We start from the raw sequence: 14,317 nt of genomic DNA, 5'->3' as shown, positions 1-14,317 counted from the left end.
GATAATTAACACAGATTTTAGTTTGTTCTCTATAGCTGTAATAGCACAATTACACACTTAAGTCTAATTAGCATGTGTGCAAAAAATTGTTTAGGTCTTGTTCTTCTAGTTCTTCACTTAACAAGCAGAGACTTCCTTATATTTCCTTCAGTTTTTACTCTTGCCTCCAGTGAAGTCAGCAACGGAGCTTTCTTTTGCTAGTACCAGAATAGGCCTGCGCAGGTTTCTGTGGTTATCCTGTGTTTTAGTGGTCTGGTAGCTATGGAGACCCAGTTTGAGGGAAAAGACAAAAAGTATTCTGACACAAAACATTTTATTTTTTTATCTTACATCCATTTAATTAGTACTTTTTTTCTTGTCTAGAGGCCATAGTAATTTATTCACTTCTGACATTATCATCTAGTTTTCTGGCTTGGGCTTTGCTTTTTTGAGGGTTAGTTAAGAGGTCTCTCTATCATAGGTTTGTGTGTAGCACCAAGCCAGTAATGACAAGAAATATATGAAGATATGGATTCTTTGCTGCCCAAGGAATCTTTCAAAATAAAGGAGACACACATTATTTTGACAAAATTTCTGTTAAGAATAATTGTGGAAACTGCATTTTGAAATAAAATGTATGGATTAAAGTGTTTGCATTTTCTTTTATTATTTAGCCACTTTCCACAGACTACCCTCAAAAAAGGATTTCGTTCTATATCCCATCTCACTTCTGTTAGTGAAATTGATGAAAATGAAAGTGACAGTAATGGGGATATGAGTCAAAATGGGAGACTCTCAAATTCAGAAGGTTATTCTCAGGTAATATTTCAATTTTTTTAACTTGACCTAGTTTTGTGTTACAAAGGACAATGAAAGACAAAATGGAAACTATTTAATACTGAAGTATGTATTTTCAAAGACATTTCAGAAAGCTTTTTCCCTTGCTATATAAGTAACTTCCAACCCTTTCCACTTTGTAGTTATATTGATGTGTATTCGGTGGGAAATTTTAATTAATACCTTTATTTTTCATGATTTTCCCTCAGATTATAAAAGTTCTGTTGCTAAAACTGTCTTAGTTTTGTTCTTTAAAATCCTTTTGATGGAAGAATCTTAAGAAGATAGTCTGCAGTGTTTTAAATAATCTTAGTTTGTGTTATGATCAGTTTATTTCGGCTACAGTGCAAGATGTACCTAGGCATGTGCCTAGAAAAAATGTAAGCTTTATTTACACATGCCTTAAAATGGCATCTTCACTTAGGACTGAATGGAAAGACTTCTGGCTAGATATGGAAAAAGAGGTAAGGCTTCTCAGTTGGCCTGCTCTTAAATTTCAGAAGCTCGGCATTCTAAAGGAATCCTCAGCTGTGATTTATACCCTGAGGCTTCCTGTGCAACTCTGTGAGGGAATGCCATTCCTCCAAACAGGTTCACTAAGTGCAGCTCTGACTGCAAGTTGGCTCAGATCACCCAAGCCAATGATAGTTACTAGGTAGGAGTCTCCACTGCAATTTTCCTACATAGGTAAGATTAATCTTACCTAAGTTTAATAAAACATTGGTAGGATTTTTGGAATTACAGCTTTGGGAAGTTGTAATTACTGATTTTTATATTACTTTTTTTAATTTTCTTGTTTCTGTTTTTAATTTGGAATGTGTATATGCTGCTAAAGTCTGTTTTTAAATAAATCTTTTACAAAATGCTCCTTCTAATTCTAAATTAAATCTTGCATGCTTAACAGAGAAAAGATGATACTTTCAAAGAGTTTATGAGCAATATATGTCATGAAATATATTTCATACAGGGAAATAATTGACAACATAGAGAAATAAAGACTTAAATACTCACTTAAAAACAAACAGGTCTCCACTAAAGTTTTTAATTTGCTACAAAGAAATTCCATGTGGCAATGCTAGCATCTCTTGAATTTCATTCTGACTGCAGCAAATACTACTCAGAAGACTATTGGATAGCATTTCTCTTTGCGCTTTAAATTTTTAAATGAATGGAAAGTAATTTTCTATGTAATTTTTGAAGTGTTGGTTTATATTTTCTCTGCAGAATACACACATACCATTTTTATATTTCAGATCTATATGTATACTATGTGTTTAGATAATGTACCTGTGTGGATATCGTTAGTGGATTTAATGATTTTCAAATAAGGCATTTCTGCAGTGAAGAAGAATACTTCACAATAGAATATGTATATGACCTGTGATTATGTGATATATTTAGCTATTTGATAATTTGTGTACATTTTATAAACAATAGCCTAATTAGTACTTCAGTAGTACTTTAGTAGAAATACTAAAAGTATTTTTAATGATGACATCATACAAAAATCATTACAAAAAGCAGCAGGGTAAAAAAGATCTGTAAGTTGGTTTAGTTTGGGACAAACTTGAAAGGAAATTTCTGAATGGGGTCTTTCTAGAAAGCAAATTCAAGCGGCCCTTCCTTCCTACCAGTTCAGGAAAGAATTCCTAGGAAAAAAGTAGAGAAAGCTGTTTATTTAACAAGCAAAATATTCAAAAACATGAAAAAATGAATACTATTAAACAACAGAACCTCTTGTTGTTCTGAAGAAACAGCAAATTCAAGAAGTCTTTTTTGTGGAATATAGCTTGACTCAATCTCTTAAAAATCCCTTCTGTGCTATAAAATGCTGTGCCCTAAGCCCTGACAGGCCCCAAGTGTGAGCTTCTGATAATTTTTCTAAATTTTCAGTCCAAAACAAGTTTGAACAGTTCCAAAAAAACTCCAAAACTACAATCCAAAAAATTTCTCTGCTTCAGCTAGATAAAAAGCTAACTAAAAGCAAAAGTGTCTGACTGCCTGAGCTGCAAACAACATGCACAGAAAGAAAAAGTGAAAGAACAAGTGCAATTTCTGAAACAAACTATGTGCTTATTTTCCCCCCACTTCACTCTTGGAACCAATATTAAAAGTGCAAAGCTTAGTATCCAACATAAGCAGAACAGATGATTAGAAATATGAGCATCATAAAATCATCCTAAAACAAAGTAGCATCTTATAGCATATAATTATTATTGTTTTCATTACTTCAGTCTCTAGATGTGCAAATACAGATTTGGTTTGTTGCAAATTAAAGTTTATGTGCTGGAAGCACCAAAGGAGTGTGAAATGTCCCTTAGATTTTATCCCCTAGTCCAAGAGTGATTTAGAAGGCTGATCTATCACAGTAGGAGATGAAGTCAAGGAGAGATAAGGGCGAGTATGAAAATACATGAGAGAGATGTTGATAAAACTGGAATGGTTGGAAGAAGAAATGAATACGATGCAGGCTGAGGGTAATCTGATTCAGACATGAAATGTAAGAAGTTATGAGCAGCTAATTGACTTGTACATGACCTTTGCTTTTGCCTCAAATTAAACCTCAGCTGAAAAACACTATGCCTGTTAATAGCTAAAGTATGCAAGTAGAGCTTCATTTTTGCAGTTTGGTTTTTAACTTGGAGAACAATCTTCTTTTTTTTACATATTAAATCTTTTCATCAACAAAATTATGTGGATACCTCTAGCAAATTCATAAAGGAAGAGTTTGCTTTCTGTAGTTTTAAAACTTGACGTAAAATATACTTTTTAAAAACAAGTTAATTAGTGATAATAAAAGCAAACACTGAAAGAGAAAATTTTATATCTAAAATTCACTATATTATTGCTAATTTTTAGAATTTCATATTGCAATATACTGAATGTGAATAACTTTGTCTCCATTTTAAACTGTGTGATTACTAAGTCAAGAGACATCTGCTCTAAAACCTTTGATACAGATTCGGTAAATCTTCAGGATACAGCAGTTTTATGCTTTAAGCTGACTGAAATTCAGTCAGCTGCTGCACCAGATGCTCAACAAATTTAAATTGGCATATTTCAATTCACTCTAATGTAAACTGCATGAAGTAACATTGCTGAATATCTGATTCACTGTTCCTAAGGTCTGTTGTCACAGAAACAGAGACTAGTGATACATGAAAGACAAAATTCTAGGAGCTGGATGTACCTTCTTTGAAAAATATGAAGTTGAAAGGCATGTCTCATGTGCTCAAAATATTCATAACAAAAAATAGAAATGCCTCATTCTTGAATATTTTCAAACCTTTTTTTTGTTTTGTTTTTTTTTTTGTTTTGTTTTTTTGTTTGTTTGGTTGGTTGGTTTTTTTTCTTTGACTTTCCTGTTCACTGATTTTATGGTCCTGGAAGCATTTAGATTTGTATTAGGAAAAAAAAAAATATTAAATATCTAATTTTGGTAGTTAAATTGATCTGGAATCTCTGGTCTTAAGAAAATGCATTTTGTTCATTTTTTGTTAAAAACATCCATAACGTAGGGCCAAATTCTTAAATGGTGTGGCTCTCTTTTATTCTTGTTCCATAGGAAGTTAAGTTATTTATAAGTGTAGGACACACTGAAAGACAAATGTGAAAGTATTTCATGGCCAGGAAAAAAACAAAACCATCAGCATATGTAAATTGTACAGTCTTGCAGATTTATGCAACAGTAATTTTGTCAAACGCTTCTGAGAAAAAGATTATCCTGGAGTAGTGTTTCCTTGTAGATCTGCCATTCAAAGCCTACTTGAATATTCTTCATTGGGATGAATTTTTCGATAGAATTTTTCTATATGTTCTGTTTGAGGAAATGCAAAGCAAGAAAATCAGAATATCATTACCTTCTGTATGTGCAGTGGCTATTAGATATTTTAATATACTGACCTGATTGCTATGTTCATGCATCTTAAGTAGAACACTCATATTTCTCTTTGTGGCTCCTTCAGTGTCATGTTCCCTGGCAATGCTAATTTCTAGAGCAAAAATGTTAGAGTCTTCGTTCTCCCCCAGTGACACAAATACAAAAAACTTGTTCTTTAATGTTCATGTTTCCTTCATGTTTCTTACCTTGGTCTATGCATTATATGTTCAAATTCAGTCCTATCTTCTCATGTGCAGCTGATACCAGTTTATTTAATTTGCATGTTCTTTTGTGTGCTCTTTTCATGCTCCCCATAAACATTACTGACTGTTGTGTCATAACAAGCTTTTTCTTCTTTTCACTCCAATCCTTGTGATGTTGCATTTTGTAACTGCTGTGAATTGGTATTGAGTCACCAGGAGAGCTAGGTAGTAAACAAAAAAAAAAATTAAAAAAAAATCTATTTTCTTCACAAATTTTATCATTTTGGGAATTACTCCACCCTGCATAAAGTGGAACTTCCCTGCTTATTATTTTCAGGGAAAAATTACATATGACAATGAGGTACATGAATTAGAGGAGGGACTTGAGAAGGGGCATTTAGACATTTGTGGTATAGACACACTTTGATGGGCCCACAATTATCTACTTGCACATATATATTGGTAGCTTCAACATTAGAGACTGAATGAAAGAGATTCCAAATAGGTAATCCAGTATTTTTTAAGCTATTTCTGTACCTCAGTTTGTGCACAGCTTTGTAGATGCTTGTTCTTTTGTAACATTGCCTTTTTTTAAAACCCACCTCTGTTAACCTACTCTCACATCACAGCTAAAATGAGAACTGATATTCCATTTAGTGATACAGTGACTGAGGAATAAACAAAAGTCTGTCCAAATGACTGTAGATGTAAAACCCTTTGATGATATAACTCCCAGATCAACATCAAACTTCAAAATTTAATACAGGTTTAGAACATAAGAAATATTTTGGTCATTGTAATTTTGAAGGAATTGAAATAGATTTTTTATCTTAAAAATAGAGTACCTGAAACTTTATTCCTTCACCTGCAGTTATATTCAGAGAGCTTATTTTTTGCAGAAGACTTCTGTTTTTCACAGAAAAACTGATGTGTTAAATTTTGCCATACATAATTTCTGCAATAGATTTGTGCTGTGCAAACAGGGAACTTCCAAATTCCCATAATGGACAATATTACAGTTAAATTATGTGTATTAAATTATTTGTTACTTCCAGTTTCGGGATAGAGACTCTTAAATCTGTAGTTCATTTGCTCAGCTCTTTCCTTTGCTAATTCAGAGAATATCAAACACCTAAAATTTTGTGAGAGGTGAGATTTCTGAGCCTGTTCCATGTCCCGAGCCCATAGAGATTCCGTAAAATGCTGCAGGAAGATTTTTACTTGATCTAGAAATTAAAGTAGGAAGCCATAAGGTTTTCCTCTAAGGAAGCATTTACAGGTCCCTTCACATAGTGCATGCAGGGTAGTCAGTAATAGGAGGGGTGAGGCAGACCTGGATTTCCAGCACAATGACCTTGTGCAAGATTTAAGTACTGTTGTGACCTGCCATCCAGTCTAACTCAGACTGTCGAAATTATGTCAGTCAAAATATATTTCTTGATTGTACTGAGAAAGCACAAAAGCTCCAAGTCAGCACAGCCCCCACAGCTTCTCTTTGAAATGCAGAACAGAAAATGGCTGTGCATCCAGCTGCTGGCCAGGTCAATGCTACCAGCTTCAGCATCAGCACCTTTGTCACATGTCAAGATATGTGAGGGTATATATGAGGAGTTTGGGTGGGAAAAGGGTGACAAATCTAGATAAAGGGAGACCTGGGATGAAAGGAAGCTTGCAAATTTGTTTGTAATAGCATTTTTAGGCTTGAATATTTGTCTTTGCAAATGCATAGCTAGTCCAGCTAAACCATTAATAGTACCACATTCAAATAGGAAGTAAACTGGAAACTGCAATTTCTTTTCTCCTGACCAACTTCATGAAAGGAAAAAAAAAAGAGGTGGAAGTGACTCTTTCAGTGTTTGTCATATTGCAGATGAGAGGGCAGTCAGAAGGAAGGGTGATCAGGCACACAGTTTTAAACCAGAGATTTTAATCTCTCAAAGACAAGGACCTTGTCTTCGTAAATTTAATGAATGGAGTTACTGAAAGGCTGGCTAACTTCTTTTGAACTTTAAGTACAAGCAGCTACATTTCATTCATATTAGTTCAGAAATTCTAGCTTGGAGCTGGGTTGACCAGGATAAAATTGTTTGCCAAAAACATAAAAAAAAAGAGGCAACTTTTCATATAGTGATAGAAAACAAAAGATACTATTGTAATCAAGGATGCTGTTGCTAATGACAGTTGTGTACTGTCACTTGTACAGCAAGAAATGCTTGTTGGAAAAGGAGTACTCTATATATTTTTCAGGAATACTAACAGAAAAAACATGGAATTTGTTGTAGAATAGGAATATTAGTTCTTAGAATACAACTTACTTTATTGTTTAAAAGGAGTAATATCGAAGAACATTTCAATAGTGAAGTGGTAGGTATATGAAACAGCTTTTATCTCGCATTGCAGATGACATGTACTTCTCTAGAAAAATATCAGTCTATTAGTCATATGCATGTAGGTATTATGATGAAATTTGCCACTTTCATTTTTCATTTAAAAACACAGCCCAAACCCATGATGATAACTTACCAGATTGTATCTCTGTCTCTGGAATGACTGCCCCCAAATCAGGTATTTTCTCTTATGAAATAATGCAAGATTATAGTCACCATCATTACTTTTTCTTGTTTTGTTTTTTCACTTTATAGGAGACCACTTCCTTGTCACAACAAAAGGCAGAGGTGCTCAGTAAAGGTAAGTGTGTGTAAAGTTTATAATTAGAGTTCTGCCATTCCTATGTTGTTTGGCAGCAGTGTTAACCCTCATATTCATATATTAGCAGTCTTACTTTTTTATGGGTGTTGGTTTTACAGGAAAAGATTTCAAAGAACTGGTAAGCATGTACAATTGCATAGAGTGAAATCTTCAGTTTGGTGTTCAAAAAAATTTAAACACTTCTTATTGGTTACTCTCCAGAAAAATATAATGGATTTTTCACACAGAGCTCTTTTTTAAGAAACGTGAATTATAGTATTTTATTTTTTTTTTCTGAAAAATGGAATAAAAATGGAACAAAAACAAACAAAAAAACAACAAAAAGCAGCTTTCATTTTAATTAATGTTTTTCTGAAATGTGTTTTACAGCACTATTTGAAGATTATTCAAATTTTTTTTCAAAACTAATACCTCATTTTTTAAATTACTTTGAATGCTTGAAGGATTTGGTCAGAAAAATAAGAGGCTCTTAAAAATAAGAGCACTGTAGTTGTTTTACTGGAAGCCTAACACCCATGTTAACTTAAATTGAAGATAAAGTCTTGGTTTTTCAGCTTTCAGGTACTTTTTCCATAGTTGAAGGAAAAGAAAAAGGCCTTTTGTGCCTTTCCTTATATTGCATTTCTTTCAGTTCTTGAAAATTAGTTGCAAACTAATTTAGCGCAACACATTAGCTCTATGTGTATTTGTGATAATGAAATATTACAAAGCACATTTAAATATAAATGATGCAGATTTCTAATAGCTTTATCTTTTGTTATATCTTATGCTTGAATATTACCTCATCTTTTTCCTTATGCTTGTATATTACCTCATCTTTTTCCTCAGCAAGCATTCTGAATTAATAGCTGTTCAGTTCTTCTATTCTCAGTTGTTGAGCTATTCTCAAAACTTCTTCTTGGGCCAGGTCAAACATTTTCAGTAACTGTTTATGTGAATCTCAGAAAATAAATGCAGACAAAATTACATTACAACACAAAAAGTTATTGAGTGATGCAAAATCTGTCTACATATGTCTGTGTTTATATTTGGTACGAATCTGACCTTTATTCTGATTTTCCTACAAGAAAATTAATGCAGTCTAGTTAAAATCTGTTTCTGTTTAGAAGCAGTTAGACTGATTTGTGTGAGTAGCATCATAGTGGATACTAAGTACCAGACACAAAGCTAGGTCTTTGTGTCCTCTACATTTCTTTGTATTTTTTTCTGTGGGTTGTAGAATACTGCTTCATTAGCCTTTTATTGAATTGAGCTTTGGACAAGGGGATGTATTTTCATTCATACAGAAAAATTTAGGTTTGCAAAAATCATATGTATGTGTACCTATCACATTAATATTGAAGATTCTAGGGCACACTTCAATATGTGGTAGTTTATTGAGGCAAACTACTTATGCAGATGTGGATTCAAACCCTGATTTTCCCGATAGAGTTGCTTCAGTCACCATTTGAGCTCTCTAGGTCAGTGGGATAGCTTTTAGTTTTGAACTGTATGCATAATAACTGATGTATAGATAATTTCCTTGTCATTTTAGGATAATTTTTAAGAATGATACTACTTTAACTTTGGTATTGTCACTGTGTTGGCTCTATGTGTCTTTTTATCTTTGCAGATGAACGTGACAATATCAGTTTAGATACCAAAAAAACATCAGAAACAGCTGATACCAATACGAAGAGCCTGACAGGGACTAAATCAAAGGACGGAACAGCATCAGAAAAGATTTCAGTTTCCAGGGAAACCTGGATTACCTTTGAAGACTTCTGTGTTTGTTTCCAGTAAGGAATAGAGGGTTTGAGTTTTATTCCACACAATATACTGTATAATAACGGTAAAATTCAAAACATGGCTATATAAAAATCGTATCTTATTAACAGATTTTCTTTGTATAGCTATCCTGCCTTTCAGGGTGGCTTCAAGGCTGCTCTTCAGACCAGACTATTCTTCAGACCAGATGTACTGTCCCTTTCAACAGTGCATCTGTAGATGCAGCCCTGCTCTGTGCCTTGGTTGTGTCCTCCAGAATACAGTGGAGAACACAACCACCAGCTCCATAAAGCAGCTGTCAGACTGCAGCTGGGGTGGAAGATTGTATATCATGGAGTGTTGTGGCCATTAGGTGCTTTTGTAACCCATGAGGCACTGTGCAGACACAGTCTGCATCCAGACAGCACAATTCTAAAGAAAAACATAGTTGTTGATATCTGTAGCCATCAGCATAGCTTTGCTTGATAAACTAGATGTTTTGTCTCACTCTCTTTTCAATATAATTCCAAGGCATTTATGCCTCTGAAAACATGAAATAAAAACAACTTGTAGCATCATATCTTCAGCTTCTGTCTTTAAGATTTAAGGAGCTTGGTGCAATACATACCCTTTAGAGAATCTAAGATTGCTGAGGGAAGTAATTTTATCAGAGAAAATTCACTCAATTCTTTTCTTGTTTGAATATGTAACTGAGATTTCTTTGTGAAGCTTTTATTTTCATAAATAAGTGTATAAACTCTACTCATTCTGTAAAGGAGAATGTATAACTTTTATACCAGCCAGCAGCACAGGAACTTCAGGAATAAAAAGTCAGGGGTCACTTTAGGCCTTGTTAAGATTCCCATGCTGCTTGGTAGTCCTAGGTCCAGGAAAATAGGACATTCAGAAAAATAAGCATCACAAGCAATTTCATTTCCTTTAAAAGTCTCACATACAGAGAATGTGAAATATGAACTTTCTACTTTATTAGCCAAATGTTAAAGTACTGTTGACCTTTTTAGACCAATATTAATATTAATTAAGGCAAAAATCATTTGTCAGTTTCTTAGCTCTAAATGAATGAGAGTTTATTTTCACAGTCAACCAATAAAATATTGGTTAACGGAACATCTTGGTTGACCTTTGAAGAATTTATCCCTCAGAAGAAATTAAGCATCTAAGATTTTCAATTTACCCCTCTGCTCAGTTGAAAACTTTTCCTTCTCTGTCATGCCTCCTTCTCAGATACAGTGATAATTAGAATGTTCATAGTTCATATCAACTTTAAGAAGTGAGGAATATTTTAGTCATTGTAGGAATTGATATGTCAGCAGTATATCAGGATCCCTGTGGAGTTTCTGGGTAATCACAACATTGGTGCAGATCTGATTCCATCCTCAATTAAAACTTATGCCATTTATGTCTTCCTTGGTGAAATTAAAACCAGAAAAAAATGTTGCCAGGAACTATATAGCTTTCTGAAGGTCTGAAAACAGCGGAGAACTGAAAAAAAAATTAATAAATATATAAACTAGTCCATCTTTCAGTTATACTTTTTAGAAACTTCATTACAGTAATTTTCATGTTGGTATGGAAGTTTTAGAGTAATATTAGCAAGTTACCATTTATAGATTGAAAATAAGCAAATTAGTGGTCTGACCTCCAATGGAAAAGTGTAGAAATGCAGTAAATACATTAATTAATTTCAGCTGCTTTCTCTAGAGATTAATTTTATTCACCTTTTTATAGCTAAAAATGTTGAATCATTTTTGAGAAATAGCTGTGAGTCTGATTTGTGAAATTAGAATCTTGTGCTATGAAATAGACATTTACCTAAACTAAGTAATTTATACTGATTATTTTCTTACAGTCATGTATATCTAATCTTTCAATTTTATATTCTTCTTAGGAACCTGTATGTTTTCCACAAGCCGCATACATATGCTTATAATTATCAGAAGACATGTTTTAAGGTAAATGACTGTGCTTTTCTTTTCCCCCACTTTTACATAATTAGATAATACATATATCCTAAAAGATACTGATAGAGCAGATATAACTGCTACTACTGAAAAGTAATAATGCATTAAGATTACTGTAGTCAATACAAATGTATGTCTACAAGCAAATATTCAGCATTATATATATATGTGTTTAAGTAAAGGAAAAATGCTGTGGAATGCTACTGCACAATAAAAAATAAATGGCTTATATAAAGAGAAATGATAGTGAATCAGATCTCCAACCATTATTTATTTTGATTAAAAACTACCTTATAACAATTTGGTGTCAAAATTGAATTTAATGATGATTCAGCTACAGAATCTGCTCTTCAATTCTCCTTCATCCTCCCCTGTCACCTAAAACCCAAATTGTGAGTCTGTTTAGCATAACACTCTGTTTTCTCTTTAAATGCTAAGTCCTTTTGCTATTTACAGCATCCTGTTGCAGGGCTTTAGAAATAATCTTTAGTTACATTCAAATAATGGAATTTCACTAAACCTGCCATTAGTTCATATTATCAAAAGGTTATTCGACATGCTTTGAATATCCTGTCCCAGCTCTTATTTTATAGCTTATCTGAGGTGTAATTGTAGAGTACCGAAATGTAAACTCCAGGCATGAAGTTCATGTAAAATCCTGTACTGAGAAGGTTAATTACATGGATTATGCTCCATAATTATAGTACACCTGCAATTTCCCACCTCTCTGTAATCACATCACAAGAAATTTTCCTAATGACTGTGTGATATACTTTTGTAAGCCATAATCAGCATTAAGAATATGTAAGCCTGTGTGTTCTTGTGCCAAAAAACCCCTAACCCTTTGCTGTAAAACCATTCTTATTTTTAACATTGAAAGAGATTATATGTTTACAGTATTAGGTAAATTTTGTATCGTGCTTATAAAAGAACATTTTCATATTATGATAGAAGAACAAAAATACAAAAAAAAAGGATTTATATAACTCCAGAATATTCAGGAAGACCTGTACTGTAACAGTTCTGAAGAAAGCAGCTCATTCACTATTAGATTTTAAAGAATTACTAGGAACAATAGAATCATTCTATAGTTTCTAACATTGGCATAGGGATAATGTATTAAAGTTCAGAGTGAAAGATGTTCCCCTCATAGAGTTTTGTAGGGGAAAAACCAATTTATAAGGGAATATCTTTCATATCTACAAATTCAAAAAGTATTTATTTATTTCAAGATTTCTGTAATTAATTTGAATCAGAAAGTTGCAGCAAAAACCAAAATTTTTGGTCTTCTGTTGTCTGGCAAGTAAAAATCCTGCATTTAGATATATATGATCAGTATAATATAAAAGTAGGTATATTCTCATGCAAAAAGAGTTCTGTTTCCTTTACTCTCTTAACTGAACAGCATTATACTTGCAGCACGAGGCTCTGGGCTAAATGACATGTTTGAAATTTGGAAGAAGTAGTCACAATCAATTGCTTACTTCCCATACCATAGCTAAGGACACCATATCCAAAATCTTAGTCCTACTTTGTGTAAGGCCAGTTGGACAGGATTCAGTGGAAATGAATGAACAAACCTCCATTTTTCTGTACAGTCTTCTGATGAGGAAGTCTTCTATTATTTACTTGTGGACAGTCTGATGCCCATTGAAATCCTGGTTAGCTTTTCTGCATTAGTACACTGGTATGTTACTGAAGGTAAGGCAAACACACAAAAGTACATGTCAATGTTGCGTTTTCCCATTCCTGAATATGTTTGTGCCATTGTGTTTGTCTCTTGTGTACTTGGGCACAGTTTGAGAGTTTAGCAGTACTTTGAAGGAGTCAAATTGGTTATAAGAAATACACTAACATTCAAGAAATACTTTGTCATTATTTCACATTGATGATGAACATTTCCATGAAAGAATCCCTCTCTTGTCTGTTTATTATGATTTGCTGGAAGCTTTTCATCTGTATATTTCTGGAATGGATTTTCTTGTGTTTCTTGGGGTTTTTTCCTTACAGATTCCATTCTTGCAAGCTACGTTATGCCTTAGCTGATCTTAATGCAGCAAAAACCACAATATAACCAAAGAATATTTCTGAAATTATTTTTAAACTGGTGCACAATAAGCTCTCAAGTATGTTTAAATTGGCTTTTTCAAGACCTAACAACTTAAATGACTTAAATATTAATCCCTTGTATTTCATGAAAAACACAGAATGGAATTCAAGAGAGTTAAGGCATTTTATTATGGTAGTTGGCTTAGGTTAATCAGATATTTAAATACTTGACATGGATGTAATTTAATGCATCTAGAATGGAGTAGAGAGAACCAAAACAAAGCTTAAAAAACCAAACCAACCATTCTGTTAAAATAAACTATAAGCTATAAATGTCAATAAATGTATTTTGTTATGGCTATTTGCTTTCTTTGCATGTGGACAGAAAGGATTTTTTTTGAGTTTTACAGGAGCCTTAAGTGGCTTGGAAGATGTCTGATGCCTTAAGTTTTTAAAAAATACCTACTTTAATCCTTTAACACTGTCTAGCCTCTGTTCTAGGTAGTGTCTCAAGGCATCAGATGTATACATCTTAGTAACACATTTCATAACCATTATTTTGTAGCAAATAGTACAAATAAACCATGTTTTGTACCACCAATGCATTTTTAGTGACTGTTTTTTTCTGTGTTAGCAAAACCTAAATGAAGATTTAATGACTGTGAAGTAGCCACAGATTCTGCTTAGGTGTGTCTGAATGTTATTGTTGTTCACCCTCCCCATATTGTGTGGGTTGTATTTTGTTTTGGTTTATTTTGTTTGGTTTTCTTAACCTAGGTACTAAACAAGAATGTTCAATGGGTGTGCTGAGGGTTGAATATTTCTCTTGGAAATCTGTGATTCCTGGAGAACTTGTATTAAAGATGCATACATCTGCAACCAAAGCTACTGTGATAAATCTTCCTGTTGGGTATGTATGTATGTATGTATGG

At 33.3% G+C, this 14,317-nt stretch overlaps 1 protein-coding gene across 1 annotated transcript in view; it reads left to right on the top strand.

Moving 5' to 3' along the window:
- Positions 1 to 14,317, top strand: part of ADGB (androglobin) — a 103,227-nt gene that overhangs the window by 44,958 nt on the left and 43,952 nt on the right. Inside the window, exons 12-17 of the mRNA XM_015623490.2 lie at positions 654 to 798; positions 7,542 to 7,587; positions 9,221 to 9,386; positions 11,264 to 11,327; positions 12,935 to 13,037; positions 14,163 to 14,295. Coding sequence (XP_015478976.1) covers positions 654 to 798; positions 7,542 to 7,587; positions 9,221 to 9,386; positions 11,264 to 11,327; positions 12,935 to 13,037; positions 14,163 to 14,295 — 657 coding nt within the window. The remainder of the gene's footprint in view (positions 1 to 653; positions 799 to 7,541; positions 7,588 to 9,220; positions 9,387 to 11,263; positions 11,328 to 12,934; positions 13,038 to 14,162; positions 14,296 to 14,317) is intronic.

The sequence above is a fragment of the Parus major genome, chromosome 3 (genome assembly GCF_001522545.3).
Source record: "Parus major isolate Abel chromosome 3, Parus_major1.1, whole genome shotgun sequence".
Classification (NCBI taxonomy): Eukaryota; Metazoa; Chordata; class Aves; order Passeriformes; family Paridae; genus Parus; species Parus major.
This window is presented reverse-complemented; position numbering and strand designations above follow the sequence as displayed.